Raw genomic sequence first — 20,418 nt, 5'->3', positions numbered from 1 at the left:
ACAGCCCTGTTTGAGATGGTGGCGGTAAATACAGTGAGCAAAACAAAGCTGGTAGCGTAAAGTAAATTCGGAGTAGTTGACAACTTAATAAATATAGATAAATAAATAAATAATCTATAATAATAATAATATAAATATAAATAGAAAAAAGTATAACACACTACTAATTATATTAAGAAACATTAATAATTGTCAATAGTTTTAAGTAACAACAATTTGACATCAAGTTAAATTCGTGTCGTGACTAGCGATTTGAATTATATGTAATTTATATGCTTGTAGTGTTAGGACAAAAATATTAATAATTTGTACAAATAAAAATATTAAACATAAATGCAGCTGAACTTCATTATCGTATACTTTTGTACAATTTAATTTCTATGTAATGAAGTACTTTTCTGGTCCATCGCAAAACTTTTTGAACTATTATTTACAATAAAAAATAATATATTGTTCGTACTCGCAGTTTTCTCTGAGTGCAACCACTTGCGTACCACATTCACTGCTGTGCGGAGTGGAACGGCGCGAGTCGTGTCACTCCGAACAGTTTCTTTTCGACCGCGCAGCCGATTGGTTGTCTTCTCCCTCCGTGTGTGCGAGTGTGTAAGGTGCGATAAAACAAAAAAACCAGCTGGTACTGGCCGATTATAAGTATTACTATTAACTGACGGCCCGAACAAGTTCTTACGATCGCCAAATCGAATCAAATTATTAAATGTTTCCTATTGTCGGCGATAAGCGTTTTGTGGACTTTTTATTTCTGTTGTGACCGCTTCCCTTTAACGCGTGTGTTTCGTCTATAAATTCGACGAAATTCAATTAACATTGGCGGCCAATTGGCAAAAATATATCAATATTTTTGCGATGGTATTATTTTTATAAATAAACATACATAAATATTTCAACAAGTCTGCCTCAACTTGTCGCGAACTTGCAAAGTCAGTGGAATAACAAAAGATAAAAATAATAATATTTAAATATTCGTGGCGAACAAACAAACAAGACAAAACAAAACAGAAGAGGAAAATAACAAAGAAAAGACTCTGTAAATTATTCTTTGCGTCTTGTTTTCTGTTTCTGCTTTTGCCACCTTTTCGTCTTCTTCTTGATCGTTTGGCATCATCCTCTTTGCCATTGCTTCGTTACCTGAATTGCCCTGGCAGCCGGCAATTATTTACGTTATTCGACAACTCGCTCTCTTCCTGCCAACCTCTCTCGCTCTCCCTCTCTCTCTATTTGTGTGCCTCGTGAGCAAAACAAAAAAGCGCAAAAATGGCAATGCAACGGGAGGCGGGCGTGCAGGACTTCGTGCTCCTCGACCAGGTCAGCATGGAGAAGTTCATGGACAACTTGCGCAAGAGGTAAGTGACAATCGATGCCACAATTTGTTGCAACTGCGAACAACTGCAATAACCTTGTATCACGTTCAAGGTATTTATTTTTATTGCCAGCCAGTTTTTCTTTCCGCTTCTCGATTTAACTAACTTGAATAAAGCCAAACAAGCCCCAAATTTCACAGCCAGTTCTACTTGAGAGGCCGCTCAATGGAGCTGTTTGCGTGCCCCCCATCATGGTGTTAGACTCGTCTGACCCATTGACGTTAATGCTGATTTCATTTGGGCCAATCTCCGTTGTTACCTGAACCATAGCCAAATACTCTTACAATAATTAAGAGTTGGGATCTGTTTCTAAAGAGTTAATGAGTTACGTTTTTAATGCATAGGTGTAGAAAAGAAATATAAAAACTCTCTACTGAAAAATTTGTGACCCTTTTCTTACCCTTTGCTTACAAAGTGAGTAGGTAATATAGACCCCTTTTTGCGAAAGTATCGTATGTAAATAGTTCAGAAGACGATTTTTTTAATTTTCTCGGTAGAGGGAGAAACTGCAGATAAATGACGAATTTCTTTAGTTTTCAATAACAAAAAAGTGTTGTTAAATATTTAAATATTTAGTTTTAAAATAAAATATGATTTTCTACACACACGATACTTCTGTGCTCATAGTTTTGATAGCTTTGTCACAAAATGTATTGCACACAATAAGCTTAAAAAAAATTGAATTAAAGCGATCACCTCTATAATATTTTACTAGGCGATGCGTTAGGAGTTTTAGAATACAATTGCATCAAAAAGTGGATTTCGGAAACATACGATACTTTCGCAAAAAAGGGGTCGATATTGTAGACATATGTATTTATTTTATTAGAATACCATTCCTAAAAGGGTTGAATCTACGTAAATGAGGAGACGTGTATAAAGAATGTTGTAAATTAAAAATACATTTCAATAATAATTAATTTACAGAAAATAGCTTTCTTAAGGGATAATTTTCTTATTATGCAAATTTTTAACAACCATTGCTGATAAAATAAAATAAAATAAAATAAAAGAATAAGATGATAAAGAACTTCCTTTATGTGATTGCTTCCAATTCTGCCAGAGTGTCGGATATTCAGAGAAATGATGCAATACAATCATATTACTATAATACAGATTTTTCCCTTTCCCTTTACCCAGTCCGTGCTGTTGCTAAGCTTATCATATCAAAAAACAAATGTTGTGCCATAATTTGCTGAACAATTATTGACAATGAAATTGACTGTGAATCAGATCTAACTATAGAATCGTTGTCAAATCTGTTTAAAATCACTCAATGATTCAGTTGTAATAAATTAAGGCAGAGGAACTGAAGTTGAATAATAGGCAATTCATTTTTAAACGAGTCAATTAGCATTTGAAGAGATGGTGCTAAGTAAAGTGCGAGCTTTATATTAATCATCCTCATTATCATTAAAAGTAACGTAAAGCTGCGTAAAGTGCCGCATAAAGTGGCAAAAGCGAAAACTATTTCGTAACGCACTGATAACAAACTAAATAAACAGACAGACAAACAGACCGAGCAGAACTCTGAATGTGTCTTTTGTTATGATAATGATCTATCGAAGCATGGAACCACAAAGAGCGGCAGCAACGCAGCGAGGCATGCAACGCAACGACCCATGCCACAGACGATGTCTCTGCCACATTGACAATGCTGCATGCAACAAGTTGTTGACACACGCTGCTTGAAATCATATACGGCTAAGTGACTGTGGCTAAAAAAACAACATAAAAACTGACCAACAGCAACAACTTAAGTGACAACAATTACAGCTATATTCCGAGACAGTTGAATATAGACACTTATGAAACGTGAGAATAAATTATACACTCAGAAAAATATGTTATCCTAAAACTAGGTTTGACCGTACTTGAATTTATATCGTCTTGTTCTTAAAATTTTAATATTGCTGTGTAAAACAAATCTTAAAATAATTATGAATCGATCCTATGTTTAAAATTCTGTCTAACTATTTCTATGGCATAATAGTCCCATCTGAAATAGTAATCCGATTTAAGCCAAGCTTAGTCTGAATATATAATACAAATACTATACTAAGATATCTTAAGATTTTTTGTACTTAAAACAGAAATGAGAATGTTATTTAATAGAAACAAATATATTTTGTGATATTTCATATTTATTGTTGCGACTTGGAATTCTCAACAAGTACAATACACAACTATTAAATGATATTATATTTTGTTATTTTCTTCAATACTAGTATACATATTAGTGTATGTTTTGCACTAGGAACTAGCAACTAGTATGCTCAGATTGTTCACAAACTTGAATTACACCCAAAACGTACCTAAATTATCCCAGAAAGATCTTATTTTAAGATATTTGGACTTGCGAAAAGCTAAGAGATTTTTGTACTGAGTTTTGCAAATTCCGAGCTTAGACAGATTTTGAGATCGTTTTTACTTAAATATCTCTAGTTTAAATACAAAAATCTTGATTTTTTTCTGAGTGTAGATACTATTTGAATGTAAATAAGAAACACATTTAATTGTATGCTATTTAATAAGATATATATATATTCCAAACAATTTTTAAATTGACTGATTAAAAACTTTATCTATGATCAGTTTGAAGCATCTAAAAGTGTTACTTGAGCGTTAATTATACAACCCTCGCTAGAAAGCGGCAAACAGTCCGATAATAACACGTTTTCAAACACTCACATACTGATGTCCGATTGTATTCACATAATCATAACACATTCGTAACATAACACAAATCAATTTGCAAAATCAATTTAGAAACAACACTGAAAATTACAAAATCCAAACCCGGAAAATTAAGACAAAGCAAATTGCAATTGAAATTGCATACGAGTATAATAATAATAATAATATTCGATGGCTTACAGAGTTTGAAGAAAAACCCATTGAGCAAATCCAATGAGGGTCAGAAATGCGCCAAATAAAAATCGAAATGAAAATTGAAAACGAGCCAAAAAGTTTTATAACAAAATCAAACGAAAGACAAAGGCAAAACACACAAAGTGATAAAGCCAAGAAATGAATAACTCACTTTCGTTTTTATTTTTCTGCTCAGGCAGCAACAAACTAAAAGAAAACATAATGAAAATAAGAAAGAGATGAAATTAAATGAAATAAAATCTGAAAAATGGCAAAAACTGCATTTTATTATATGTAAGTCTTATGACCAGACATGACTTTTATTTCACTTGTTTTTTTCTTCTCTCTCTTCTTGCTTATCCAAATTGATTCGTATGACATCATGTGCTCTGAGTACCCCCTCTTGTTTGACAGGGGGTGTTATAACACAAGCGAGGCAACAGCAACATCAACAAATAACAAACAACATTAAAGAATATTCATAAAATTGCATAATCCGAAGATTCGTTACTCTTTCAAAATTATTATAATAATAATGTATTTTATATACAATGCTTGTATTATATTACTTTACATGATTAGTATAGAAAAAATTAAAGATACAATAATGATTATAAATTAACAGCAAATAAAATTAGTAAAAAAATATAGAATATCTATATAATTATATAGAATTCCCTTGGTAAAAATTATAATGCAAATATATGGTAATTATGTACTATATATGCAGAGTTTAAATAGAGCTCTGAAGTGGGAATAACCTTAGTCAAAGTTGAAATATTCTCAAATTTACTACATCGGGTGCTTTTTTTTTGGCATTTGTGAATATGACTGTGTATTTAAATGTGAGTGTGAATTCTCGTCCCCGCAACAAGCCCGTCAACCTACTTACATGTATATAGATATAGATACATATATAAGACGATCCCGAAATAGCTGCACGATGCGCACAATACTTTTACTTATACTGTTGTACACACATAAATACGCATACATACATCTGTATGTTTGTGCTCGAATAAAATATGCTTTTTGTTTTTGAAAAATGTATCTCGAAAATGAAATGGAAAGCCTTGCGCTCGGTTGCAGTCCGAGGATTGTGAGTCATGACGCTGTGTATCTTGCAGATAATTTTGACGCAGGCACACATACATGCACGCATATACATATGCATGTATAATGTACATATAACAAATACTTGTACAAATGCCCTGGCAAAGCCAAAAGACAAACCGGTTGATGGCGTCAGTTTGCAAAGCAGCCCAAAAGCAATGAGGAACCAAAAACTGAAAAACCAAACAAGTTTCTTCTTCTAAACAAGATACCACAATAAATACCTAAAAAATATAAATTAAAAACAAAAACAGAAAACGCAGTTTTTTTTTGTTTTTTTTTTCTCAATTTCAGAGAGCTCTATACGCCCGTTCCGAGGGATTTTCCTTTAGTTTTCTTTTCCGGGAATCGGCGAAATTTTAACGATCCATTAAGTCAAGTGTCCTGGAGCTGTTGGCTCTCCGCTGTGCTCAGGCCGTTTGTTTTGGGGGAGGAGTACCTGTAAATGTACTCAATACTGATTGATTATGCTATTAACGAATGCACTTCTCTATTTGTTCATGTATTTAGTCGATGCTGATAATTTTACATCTAGTTTTTCGGGCTGCCTTTGTTTATGCGCCGCCTCTCCATTGATTTGGCCTACATTTTGTGTGTTGTGTTGAATTGTGTGTTTGTGTTTGTGTGTGTGTGTGTGTGTGTGTGTGTGTGTGTGTGTGTGTGCTTGCTGTTTGTGTTATTGTTTGCAGTAGCTGAAAAGCATCTTTAAATGCTAGAGCATCTATCGATACGCTGTCTCTCTGTCTGTGTGTTTATTTACCCCACTGTGTTTTCCCATGAACTGCCGTTGAACTCGCCGCATTGCAGTTCACGAGTTACGCACATGAGTTACAGGTGGTTTTTCTGAATGTACCCGTAATTTTATAGCTAAGAGAAAAATGTACTCCTCAAGTGGTTCGCACTTTCGATAGCTTTATCAAGTGCCAAATATTTCCAAGACAATAACAAAATTGGCATATTTTTAGTGCTTATATCTCTAGCTTGGGTATGAATCATCAGTTTCAATGCAAACGCCAAACAACAAACATTGAAATAAATTGCAAATACTTTAAATTATATTATTTGCGTTTTTTCGTCTATACCCTGTAGCTATAGCTAACCAAACAGTAGTTCAAATCACATATTTATTAAAATTAGTTAAATAGTTTAGTTACAATTATAAGTAAATATAAAGATAATTAAAAGTTGAGTAAAGAGTATTTGACAGTCGGGCAGACTCTCTTGTCATTGGCCTTCTGCCTTATTTTGGATTGTTCAATGTGAATTTTTAGTTTTCTTATTTAATTGTATTTTTTTAATACTTTGAATCATTATCAGTCTATGCTGAAATTTATGATTATTCCAAATGCATCTCTCGACATTTTTATGAGCTCGCCTCGAGCATTAATATACGAACTTGATTGTTAATTTAAAATGGCACCCTTGCGTTTTAATCTTATCTGGTTATAAGAAATCGGTGTATATCGTTAAATATGTATGCTCTTGTAGTTGATTCTTTTTATTTTTGAAAACAAACATCTATAGGGTATATATAAACAGAGTATGCCGCCATACGATTATTTATTTATATTAGGTAAATACCCGCGACTTGCCTCAAAGGCTTGATAAGATTGCATGCCCGAAGAATTGTCAAACTTAGGAAGGTTTACCTGTACTATATACAAACTCAAACTCATACAAGTACGAGTACTCGTATTTATATTCTTTTGTTGCTATAACCTTGGCTACAACTTTGAGTACCTATATTGATTGGGGCCCACGTAGAGCCCGCCAACCGATAAGCAGCACGGTTCAATTTGTTATGCAATAAATACCACGACAAATCGTAGAAGAAATATTTTGTGGAATATTTATAAAAATATTTGTGTCTTTTTATGTTTATTAACTACATGGGGATTATGAGTATGTATTTTTATTTTTAAGTATTGTTTTTTTTTTTTGAAGACTCCATCCATCTGGTATCCGAGCTGCATGTTCTGTCTACAAATGCAATTTTTATGGCTATACTCGATTACAAAGAAGAAAGAATAAAGAAAATTAAATAGAAAATAGCATGAAAAAGAATGGGAAATTCTGTTTACATTGCAGGCCCACGAGACTATTAAAAACATCAAGAATTCTTTTTTAATTTCCGATTGCAATCGAAGATTGTCTGTTTATTTGTACAAAAGGCCAGTGTTGCATTTTAGACCTGGCCAAGACATAACAGAACTCATAATTCAAAGTAGCGAGTGCTCATACCCGTAGTTTGGTTTGTCTTCATCTACATTCTGGAATGTAGATATTTTCTGAGCATCGACACATTCCATATGCCTCTTTGATAAGCGCCTATCAAATGCCGCCCCTTTGGCTCTTTGATAAGCCTTTTGATAATGTCACGCAGCGGAAATCGAATCATTTACATAACGGCCAACACTCGTTCCTATTGTCATTGGTATTAGAACAGTTTCTGCTCTACTAATTGAGCCACTTTCTGTGCTCTAATGTGTAAATTTCTAGCCACACACCACTAATGATCTGCATAAACGTAAATGCAGTCGCAGAAGTTTTTAACTGCCTTAATGAGTACTTAGGAATTTTGCATTTAGAGGTTGCGTAGAAGTGAATACCCTGTACTCTGACTAACTGCAGACCTTATATCCTAGAAAATTTTAAGAATTATTGTATGAGACACAAGGTAGAATTCTACAAATCATACAAGAAACCTTAAGAACCCAACTTTAAAACTAATTTAATTTGTTGATATTTCTTTCTCATACTCATATTCCCAACAGTTTCAATCGTATTTCTAGTCTAGTAGCTAAAAATTTATATTTATTATTCAAATATGAAATTTAAAAAGAAGTAAGGCTATGTTGTCAGAAAGGGGCACATTAGATCCAGGGGGTCGCAGTGGAGGTATCCACACCTTAATAATTAATGAATTAAAAAGGCTATGTTGGGGAACTTTTTGATATGTTGCCAATTTCATAAATTAGCACTACCTTTTAGTCACTTTTTATGGCTGCAGGGTATATAAATCAGGTAAACAGCTACTGAACGAGCCGGAAAGTCAAACAGACTACAGACCTAGAACTCTTTCAGTTCAGTCCCCCCAACTAGTTGCACCTTATAGAAGCCGTTGCTGTCTGCATTGTTGTTTATTTACGCTTCAGGGAACGTTCATGTTTGTCATTTGCGTTGCAATAACTTTTACTTAGGGGCATCTGCAACACGTTTCCAGTTGCCACACAACAAAAACAAGAATATCATCGTAGTTTACACAAAAGTTTATGTCGAGTCCAATAATCTAGCGCCTCTGTTTAGTCTTCCAACGAATGGAGGAAGGGGCAACAGGTCGCGGGAGGAGAAGAGAGCTGCAGAAGAAGGAGTAGCTATGCTAATTGATTTGCGTCGGCCCCTTGGCAAATGATTCTTGGTGTAAATTGAAGTTAATTTGAAAGCTGCATTTGCATTGCGCAAAAAACAAGAGAAACTGAACTGAAAAAAACTGAAACTGAACTGGAAATCTTAAAAGTAAAGTAAAGGTTTAAGTGTATTTGGAAAATTGCTGTTGTCAGTTCTAATTTCTATGTTCTGCATATGAATACACTGAGTTTGAGCAGATGTGAGAAGTATTTCAATATAAAAAAAATAACTGTGGCAATTCTTCCAATAGTTTAACAGTTCTCCAGTTTTCACGCTTGAGTATGTTTCGTATTTTTAAAATATTATCAACTATTTTTATATTCTTATATTTTGTTTTTACCTTATCCTTTAAATTGTGAAATTGAATATACCAATAAAGCACTCTTCCACGTTATTCTCATTATTGAATATGTCTGTCACACCTCTGATAAAATTGCATTACTTAGTATGTCTCTGCGATTCTCTGAATTTTTTCTGCCTCGTCACGCACATTCTGCTGCCTGTTTTGCTATGCCACATCTAAAAATCGCAACAAATTCAATTAAATCGACAAAAAGCAAATAAACATTGACCTACTTCAAGCCAAGTCTGTTGGCCATTATGACGTCAGCTGACAAAACACTTGCCACTTTGTCTACATGCCTCCTGCCACTTCCCATTTGTCTGTTTCTCTCTCTCATCTATTGCGTTAGACGCAGTAATCGCTGTGAAAAGTGCAGCGTTAGATGAGAAAACATATTGATTTTTTTCAGTTTTCTCTCCTAGCCAAACCTCCCAAGGTTTTCTATAAAGTGCGTCTCGTAAATGAATGATTCATCGGTCGGCAAAATATTTATGAGCAAATGCAATTTGCATGCAAATAGACAGAGGCAATTAAACAAATGGTTAGTCAGCAATTGTCTCATAAGCTTTAATTATCGATAACTTTCGTTAATTGTTAAGTAACCAAAATAGTTCCACAGTGTGCTCAGAACATTTGAATGAATCACGTTAATGTACATAAAATATTTGTATCTTAACGCCTTTTGACTTCGAGTTTTCACCGTTTTGATGACGCCATTTTAAACGACATTAACAATGAATAACGACCTTTATTGTGAGTATGTGCGAAGGCGACAAGCTTTGAACACTTAATTATTCATAACAATCAGAAAGCAGACTAGTTCCGAATTCCTCTAAAGAAACCTGTCAAGAAGGTGTGTTCAAACGGGATGAGTTCTTTCAGACAGTTCCTATAAGAATTTCAAAATAACATTAACATAATTTATACATTGTTAAAAGAAGTTTAATGATAATTAGTTTTGTCAAAGTATTGGGTAAGGGCGTTCTAATAAATACCAAAACTTTAGAAAAGAATAGTTTTTTTTAAAACCAGCTTTTGAGCGATCAGTATATTTTTTTTGAGAAGTTTACAATATAGAATTTATGTCAAAATTTAATTTAAAATGAAAATTACATTTAAATTTTACTCTCTGTTATACTATGTCTATATATTTGCTATAGAAGAACTTTGAGTAGAATGCAACTAACTAAAAAAATAAGCGCTTATAAAAATGCTATGCAATTAAAAATATATAAATTCTTAAATATATAAAAAAAAAACTTGAGATTACGAAATTGAGAAAATAACAATTATAAATTTAAGCTTAAGGTAAAGAAAAGTGAATTAAAAACCCATGCTAAATGCTTGAATGTTTATGAAAAATATGTTTCAACTTGAAGTACTTAAAGGGCACTCTTGTAAGTTATGTATGTGCCAAGTTGACAAGATGACCCAATAAGTAGCTGAAGTGGAACCAAAGACTCTTGACTCAGTTCGAAATACTTACAAATAAAAATTATGACATGATTTATTGGTTCATTGATCTCAGCAGCTCCTACAAAAATTATGACGACTTTATTCGAGTTGTCAGCGATTTGAAATACAGAAATGTATGTGCCACTCTGTTTCATGATCATATCACATATGTACATGCACAGTGTCTCACAGTTTATATTACCTACTACTCTTAGATTTTACATATTTGTACCCGATGCTTAAAAAATTAGTTGTGTTCGTTGGAATGTATGTAACAGGGAGAAGGAAGCATCTCCGACCCTATAAAGTTTATATATTCTTGATCAGCATCAATCCGTCTGTCCGTGTGTCTGATTGAACAACGGGTATCCTATGGTCGGGATCTCGACTATAGCCTTTTCGACTAGTTTTAAATTTAATTATCTTTTAATGAAATGGATTTATAAATGAAATTTAAGCTCAAATTTTATTTTTTTATGTACATTATATCTGAATTACGCAATAAAAACTAGACATACTTAAAAATGTACTGGGTCAAATAAGATAAGAGCCACTGTATGTTTGCCTGGGATTATTCTTAAGCACTTTGCCATAAGCAATTTATATAACCTCATTATATTTTTGACAGTGACTTTTTCGACTGTCCGTCAATCATACGCCACGTGGGCGGCACCCACACTGGATTCTCAGGTGCCAATCAGCGCACTCGTTTTATATGCTGCGGTGGTGAGGGGTGGAAGGGGAGGGGTAAAAGCGGGGAAATCATAGAAATCACATTTGTTGTCACTTTGTTAAGCGGCTTGCTGACTGCCCTTTTGCTTTTCTCTCTCTCTGTCTCTGTCTCTGTCTCGGTTTCCAATTGCGATTCTAATGCCCTTTTCATATTTGACCCGCTGTGCTAAAAAGTCAACAAGCATGCTAAACGTTGTCTCCTCCCCCCTGCCACACTTGGAGTTCAGTAGTTCACCTTCTGGGCCAACATATTCATCATCATCGTTATCATCATCGTCGCAGCTCTCACATCTTTGTCGCTGTCGTTGTCACACTTTGACCCAAATGTAGCTGAAAACTTAAGTAAAAACATGTGTTGACTACCGTTTGCCCCACAGACGGATAACTAAATAACAGCTTTAACAACAACAACAAATACTAGTATTAAGTGCTTTGTTTTTGTTGCGAGCTGCGGGCCCATATAAAAAAAAAAAAAAAAACAAAACTTGGACTTGTTTTCATTTTTCATTTTGTTATTCAACAATTTCTCTAATTTTAACACTTTTGTCTTTGACTTTTGATCTTGTTGTTGTTTGAATTTAGTGGCGTTTTGTTGTTGCGCCTGCCAGCTGTGGCCAAGTGGGCGTGGCCGTTTTGTAACAGCGCCTCCACCTGTTGCACAGTCTGTCTGCTGTTGTTGTTGTTGCTGCTGTTACCAAACTCTTTCTTTGCGGCTTTTTCACTGTAATTGTACTTGTTACAGTTTGTAATCACTTTGAGCCTGTGTATGATGCACACTCTCGTTGTTGGTGCTAATGTTGTTTTTGGTATCTTTTCGGGAAATGCAGTAACATTTGTGCAACTGAAAGCCGACAAGTTTAAAGCTATTAGCTCAAGTTAAATAATGCATTTAGTTTCGTCTTTCTGTGTAAATTACTTAATTATAACATAGTTAAGCTCATTAACAAATAATTTTCATAATTTTAATATATTTGAAATTATTAAGAGGTATTTGTTGAATGAAATCAAATCATAATTTATAAAAAGATACTACGTTTATTCATCCATTTAAAATATTAGATTGGAACTTTAGCAATAGTTGATCTCGGTTTCAGACTTGAATTGTATTTTTAATCTAGTTTGTAGGGTTTTTCAATAAAACTGAAAACTTGTTCAACTTTATTGATCTACAGTCATTTCGTATAATTTCCTTTCCTTACCCATCAAAATTTCCCTGAGTAGATCTGGGATTCTTAATTAAATTACAAATTAAACTAATTAAACTACAAATAACAATTGGTTTAGTTGTCCGCTTGATTAAATTCCCGTTAAGTATCCTCTGTTTGAAATTCTGAATCAAATAGTTGTCCACTTGATTGACATGCATTCTCCAGTGTAATCTACCTATAGATACCCTTCTCCTTTCATTACTCTTACTTTGGCCAAGTGACCTACATTTGGAGCTGACGCATCTGTAGAACTGTCGATCTAAATCTTTTGGCGCCTGATAAATTGCACACAAAATAAACACACGCACAACAAACTGCACACAATGCTGTAAAGGCATAATAAACGCAGTCAATCAAATGCAACAACAACCTAATCAATATGAGCAACAACCACAGCAACAATAACAAAGCAAAAATAAACTGCAATTAATCGAATCTCAGCCGACAGTGCAACAATGCCTGTGGCGTCTCCGACACAAACTTGATGTTGCCCCTTGTTGAAAAACAAATATCGAATCAAAACAACAGGTGCACAGCGGGAACAGCGGATAGTCGAATAGTTCAGGTCGATACCCACTGTAGATTCACTTCGATTTGGGTTATTCGGAATATGAAATTGGGAAATTGAAATTAGAAAAACTGTTGAATGCATATGAAATCATTGGCAACGAATGATCTAATGTGAAACTCTTATTTAATAGATTTCAGGTTGGCTCCATCTACACATACATTGGCGAGGTGTGCGTCTCGATGAATCCCTATAAACAGATGAATATCTACGGCCCGGAGACCATTCGCAAATACAAGGGACGGGAACTGTTCGAGAATGTACCGCATGTATTTGCCATTGCCGATGCCGCATACAGGGTGCTCAAACAGCGTCACCAGGACACCTGCATTCTCATATCCGGCGAGTCCGGTGCGGGAAAAACAGAAGCGTCCAAGATCATCATGAAATACATTGCGGCGGTGACCAATACACAGGGTCAGAATGAAATAGAACGGTGAGTAAAGGGGTGAAAGTATTAAATTTCGAAAAGGCAACTAGATGAACTAGTTCCAAATGCACTTCAACTATTTCCTGAAGTGTGTTTCATTTATTTTTAATAAGATATGCAAGTATAAAGGGGATTGATACAGGGAATTACTGTGAACTAGCTCGAAATACAAATCAACTTATTTATTTAAGTTTAGAGAAAATTAGTAGTTGCGAAAATTATCTCGTCTACTTAAGATTCTGCCAGATAAAAGTATAAAATATATAACAAAGAACTCCCTTAAATAACAATTAAAATTGAACTACATATGAATATCCAGTACAAATTTAAACGGAACAAACTTAATAACAACTTGGACTGAAGTTCACTTAACTGTATTGTTAAGCGCAAAATTGCAGTTAGTATGGAAATAGATAGATTAGAGATCCGGCAATGGGAACTTGACAATGGGAACCGAACTCAACACGAATGCCAAGACATGACAAATTTGTATTGTGTTGCATGCAAATTTCAATGAAAGTTTCATTGGAGAGGCCTCATTAGAGCATACCTTAAATTCCCCAGATACAAATGCCTCCCTAGATACTAGAAAGAAGTATTCATACTCGTATGTTCCGTGCAGCTGTCATATGACATCACTGCTCATACGACTTAATCATAAAATTTACCAAATTAAGTGACCCGCTAATTGCTCACGCTTTTAACTACAATATGGTATATATCTCCACGTTCCCCGGAAAGCACTTTGTTGGATCGTCTTAAATCGTTCTGAGGCCATAAAGCGAAAGAGGGCCGACCAAACCCTAGACAATGTCCAAACTTAATTGCCACTTTGCCAATGTTTAGTGCCCCAACCTTAAGCAATTTAAACTGACATTTATTTTGATAGCGATTAAAGCTAGTGCCATTTTCCTAATTGGATTTTCTCGACGTAGGGAAATCCATTAAAAAGTTATATTAAATTGTGTCAAATTTAAAATTCATTTTTTAGCGTGAAGAACGTGCTGATTCAGAGCAATTCCATATTGGAGACTTTTGGCAATGCAAAAACGAATCGGAATGATAACTCGAGTCGGTTTGGCAAATACATGGATATAGAGTTCGATTATAAAGCGGATCCAGTAGGCGGAATCATCACCAACTATTTGCTGGAAAAGTCGCGTGTGGTGCAACAACAGCCTGGGGAGCGCAATTTCCACAGTTTCTATCAGGTGAGTGAAGGGTGTGGGCTTTCTCAAATACCCACATATGGGTAGTGAGTTGTGAGTTCTGAGTGTGAATGTGTGTGGGCGCAGTCGCTGTTATTTACTCAAGTGAGTCAGCGGGACGGCGTCAATTACGCGGGGGGGGAGTTTCAACCTAGTGTGAGGTTAGGGCATCTCTGGGTGCGGCTCGAATCGGGAATGGGAATCATAAACAGGTACATAAATATAACTAAATAGATATGCGAACTATTTTAGAAGGGGTTTAAGTTTCCCATAAATAATTATTTATTATTTTACATCGGCAGTAAACGATCAGCGATAAAAGCCATAAAGGAAACCATTAAAATTATCGTATGCAAAACAAAGTCTTAAGACTATTTCTGAAGGCAACTCTGATTTTTATTTTTAATTATGTGTGAGTCAGCGATTTAATAACAATTGATGAGCTTTTAGAAAATCCTAGACAAATTGCAGCAGTCAAAAGTCAAATGAAAACAAAACCATTCATTAATTAATTAACTGAGAACTCAATTTATCAATTGTCGGGCCAAATCTAATGATATGGATGAGATCATTATAAATTAAATACCAGATAACACAAAGTCTCATAAGACTCATTCACAACTAAAGCAAACACGTCAGATATTGCGAGACTTATTCATGTCTACAAGTCTATATAGGCTTCTATCTATATATATGAATGACATATTCAATGAAAGGGCAATTCTGAATTGAAAACATATGAATAACATAGAGTCTAAATCATAAGAAAAGCAAACGTGTCAATATTGTGAGCGCATTTGGGCAACTGAATTATTTCTTATCAAATAAAAATTTCGAATTTATAACCGCTGACTTTATTCAGTTTATATACAGTAAACCTTCATTAACAAGAATTTGCCTTCTCTGAATTGTGCCAACGAAATACTTTTCCCAAATCTTCTTGGTCTCCTTTCAGTTAAAGAGCAGTTTGACTGTACTTTTTTATATAGAGTATGTACTAATGCCCATTTATCTTACTCAATTCCCAATGAAATTCTTTTAGGAATTGTTCAGCAATAACCAACAACAATTTCGTTGTTGTTGTTTGTTTATCGAGCTGTTAAATTTAGCTTGAAGGCGTTAATTGTTTTATACCATTTATGTAAGCTTAAGAGTTTTCAGATTTATTTCTCTATTTAACAACACAAACTAAATGTAGTTTCTTAATTAAGCGATAAGCGATTTTAGACCATATGACTAAATGTCTGTTTATTTACTTTTGTATATAAATATAGATAAAGTCTGCAGATAAAATTAACTCCAAAATATTTTTATGAACTCAGTATGCAAACATTTCGCACCTTTTTCCGTCTTAATGATGGGAACTTTTTATGACTTGATATGCCGAAAAGTTCATTTGTCTATTTTCAAATTTATAAAAACAATGTCTAGAATATTGCTTTGGGACACAGTGAAATTCCATAGCTCGCTTTCAGCGGATCAGAAATGGCAAACGGCGGCAATTAAAGCGGAAGTTCAATTGTGGTTAACAAACGTGTCAATTGTCTGCTGTACTAAATACTTGGACGTCGACACGCCAAACATGATCACTAAACAGTGCCAAGCACGAATTAAACTTATTATATATACCCCATTTCCATTTAAATTTAGATTCATAATGTTACGCACTCATAAAGTTAAGTATGCGATAAAGATATTTGAATACTTATAAAGGAAGTACATTTAAACCGGATCGCTCAATTTGAACATTTTATAAATCCTGGACCAGAATAACAAAGATAAACACAATAGAAAATCGCCAAGATTTTGAGAGACATCAATTGACATGATAGCTTAATACGATCCCAATTTAAATCCAATAAAATTGATTATTGACAGACACATGTATAGCCTTTTAATCTTCAAGTCGTGAAAATTTCAGAACAATTCTAAGATCAATAGCAAAGTTAGTTGAGATTACAGAGTTTATTCCCCTTTCCCTATACTCTTAAATAGCTGATGGTTCTCTCTTATCTTTTTCCAGCTTCTGCGTGGTTCCAATGACAATGAGTTGCGTCAATATGATCTGCACAAGGAAACGGCCAAGTATCATTATCTAAACCAGGGCAGCATGGATATACTCACCGAGAAGTCAGACTATAAGGGCACCTGCAATGCCTTCAAGACGTTGGGATTCCAAGCGGATGAGGTGCAGACCATTTGGCGTACAATTGCATCCGTTCTGCATCTGGGCAATGTGGAATTCCAAAGTGAGTAGAGTCTAACTTGTTAAATTGGAATACCGAGCCTAATCTTCTGCATTTGCTTAGCCATTGAGGATGAGCTGGTGATCACCAACAAGTCGCATCTACAGTCGGCGGCAAAGTTGTTGCAAGTTACGGAATCGGAGTTGTCGGCGGCATTGACCAAACGGACAATTGCCGCTGGTGGCAATGTGATGAAGAAGGATCATGATGCCACACAGGCGGAGTATGGCAAGGATGCACTGGCCAAGGCCATCTATGATCGACTCTTCACCTGGATCATATCCCGCATCAATCGCGCCATTCTTTTCCGCGGCAGCAAGACACAGGCGAGATTCAACTCCGTAATTGGAGTGCTGGATATTTATGGCTTTGAGATCTTTGACTCAAACAGTTTCGAGCAGTTCTGCATCAACTATTGCAACGAGAAGCTGCAGCAGCTCTTCATAGGTGAGTTCCTATCAAGGGGATCTCGGAGAGCAAATTCTTTAACTGAGATTTCCCATTTGCAGAACTGGTGCTAAAGCAGGAACAGGAGGAATATCAACGTGAGGGCATTGAGTGGACCAACATTGATTACTTCAACAACAAGGTGAGCAATGGACTCTCAACTCTTGACAGGCACAATTTAACTGTTATTCCTATCAAAATAGATCATCTGCGATCTCGTGGAGCAGCCGCACAAAGGCATCATTGCCATCATGGACGAGGCGTGCTTGAGTGTGGGCAATGTTACCGATGACACCTTGCTGGGTGCCATGGACAAGAATCTGAGCAAGCATCCACATTACACGAGTCGCCAGTTGAAGCCCACGGATAAGGAGTTGAAGCACCGCGAGGATTTCCGCATCACGCATTATGCCGGCGATGTCATCTACAACATCAATGGATTCATTGAGAAGAACAAGGATACCCTGTATCAGGACTTTAAGCGTCTGCTGCACAACTCCAAGGATGCCAATCTGAGCGAGATGTGGCCCGAGGGTGCGCAGGACATTAAAAAGACCACAAAGCGTCCTCTGACCGCCGGCACACTCTTCCAACGCTCGATGGCCGATCTGGTGACGACACTGCTGAAGAAAGAACCCTTCTATGTGCGCTGCATCAAGCCCAACGACATCAAGAGCTCCACGGTGTTCGACGAGGAGCGTGTGCAGCATCAGGTCCGTTACCTGGGTCTCCTCGAGAATGTGAGGGTTCGCCGTGCCGGCTTTGTGCATCGCCAGCGTTACGACAAGTTCCTCTTGCGCTACAAGATGATCTCCCAGTATACATGGCCCAATTTCCGCGCCGGCAGTGATCGCGATGGCGTCCGTGTGCTCATCGAGGAGAAGGGCTTTGCCCAGGATGTGAAATATGGTCACACCAAGATCTTTATACGCTCGCCCCGCACTCTGTTCGCCTTGGAGCAGCAGCGCAATGAGATGATTCCCCACATAGTCACCTTGCTGCAGAAACAGGTGCGCGGTTGGATCGCACGGCGCAACTACAAGAAGATGAAGGCCGCCATGGTCATCATGCGTGCCTACAAGACCTACAAGCTGCGCAGCTATGTCCACGAGTTGGCCCAACGCTTCCGTCATGCCAAGCAGCAGCGGGATTACGGACGCAGCATTCAATGGCCACACCCACCACTGGCCGGTCGCAAGGCCGAAGCGAAGCTGCATCGCATCTTTGACTTCTGGCGTGCCTACATGATACTCCGCAAGTATCCACGCAGCGAATGGCCTCAGCTCCGTCTGCAGATCATTGCTGCCACAGCCATTGCCGGTCGTCGTCCTCATTGGGGACAGCAGCGCAAGTGGCTGGGCGACTATTTGGCCAACTCGCAAGATAACAGTGGCTACGATGCCTACAGCGCCAATGTGCGTAATCTTAAGAACAGCGGCGCTGGTGACGGCATCCGTCAGGTGCTCTTCTCCGGCTTTGCCAAGAAATTCAACAGACGCAACAAGCAGGCGGATCGCGCCTTCATCGTCACCGACACCAGCATCTACAAGCTGGAGGGCATCAAGAAGAAGTTCCGCGATATGCAGCGCTCTATAGCCATCAAGGAGGTAGGCAGTGATTCCTCCCAATCTTCTAGAGCTTTATCAATCGGAATTCTTTTATTTTACAGCTAACTTCTATTAGCATTACGCCTGGCCGGGATCAGTTGATTGTCTTCCACTCGCCCAAGAACAATGATTTGGTCTTTGCACTTCAAGGCGAAACGGCGCCATTGAAGGAGGATCGCATTGGCGAATTGGTGGGCATTGTGTGCAAGAAATACTACGAGTAAGTGACCATCAATAGTTTCTCTTGATCTCCAATTTAATTCGAATCTCTCCAATAGCGTCACGGGCACCGAGTTGCGTGTTAATGTGGGAGCCAATATTGCCTGTCGGCTGGGCGAAAAAGCACGCACCATAGTCGTGGAGGCGGCATCCAATGTGGAGACTCCTAACTTCCGTCATGCAGCTGGGAACATCATCTTCGAGGTGCCTGCCGCGTATTGCGTTTAGAGTACCACACACATACACATCAAAAGCCCTTTGTAAATTATATGCATGTTAATCCTAAGAGACTTTCTTATATATCCCCGATCCATGTTAACCACTTTTGCAATCCACTTTGTAGTCTGTAGTAAGGTCTGTAGTTAGTCTTCCCATTTCTTCTTCTTTCTTTTATATGTTGTATGTTTAGAGTCGAGGGGAATCCCTTTGATTGTGTAGTCCTTAAACGATTTGTACATTTTTCTATTAATTTATACTTAATTAATCTAATAATTACATCTAAAGGAGTACTCTTTGTACTTCATCAGTTTTGTTACAATGCTGGTTGATCCGGTCTGATTAAAAAAAGTATTAAATGTACTTTGTGCATTTGTTAACTTTAAATTTTAAGCACATATTTGAAAACAATTTCAATAGTGTATGTAATGTATTTAATCAAAAAGCACACAGTTCACATTTCGTACTTAATGATAATCAAAAGTGTGCTTAAGTGATCGCTCGATAATTAGAACGTTTCATTCAAATTCTAGAAGGGACTGCGCTTCGATTAAACAATTTTAACTCAAAGCCGTTTTCTGTTTCTAGTTTTGGCATACACTTTTACGAGCGTTCACTGTACCACAATTAGAGTGTGCCATTATTTCTTAAATTCTAACATTACTTTATAATTACTGTACGCTATTTTTATTTATAAATAAAATTGTAATAATTATAAAAATAAATGTGTTTTTATCAAAGCTGTGCAAAGTAATTAAAATATTATGATTTCATTACTGAACAATGTACACTTCATTAGAGTGGGTAAATTTGTTTTTTCGCGACAAAGCGGTTATGAAACTCGTAGTCTACGATGAATTCTAAGAAGAATTTCCCAAGAAATCACAGGTGTAAAATCAATATAGAGCTTTCGCTTTTTACGGAGAAGTTATACGTATTTCATATATTTGTAATTGCCTGTTTTTTAA

At 36.4% G+C, this 20,418-nt stretch overlaps 1 protein-coding gene across 1 annotated transcript; it reads left to right on the top strand.

The window, feature by feature from the left end:
- The first annotated feature begins 507 nt into the window (after positions 1 to 507).
- Positions 508 to 20,190, top strand: LOC117780421 (unconventional myosin ID). Its single transcript, XM_034616943.1, has 9 exons — positions 508 to 1,361; positions 13,211 to 13,513; positions 14,499 to 14,718; positions 16,739 to 16,964; positions 17,025 to 17,408; positions 17,471 to 17,550; positions 17,612 to 19,015; positions 19,078 to 19,235; positions 19,294 to 20,190. The coding sequence occupies exons 1-9, from the start codon at positions 1,273 to 1,275 to the stop codon at positions 19,460 to 19,462; spliced, it is 3,033 nt and encodes a 1,010-aa protein (XP_034472834.1). The 5' UTR covers positions 508 to 1,272; the 3' UTR covers positions 19,463 to 20,190.
- Positions 20,191 to 20,418: the final 228 nt, after the last annotated feature.

The sequence above is a fragment of the Drosophila innubila genome, assembly GCF_004354385.1.
Source record: "Drosophila innubila isolate TH190305 chromosome 2L unlocalized genomic scaffold, UK_Dinn_1.0 4_B_2L, whole genome shotgun sequence".
Lineage (NCBI taxonomy): Eukaryota > Metazoa > Arthropoda > Insecta > Diptera > Drosophilidae > Drosophila > Drosophila innubila.
This window is presented reverse-complemented; position numbering and strand designations above follow the sequence as displayed.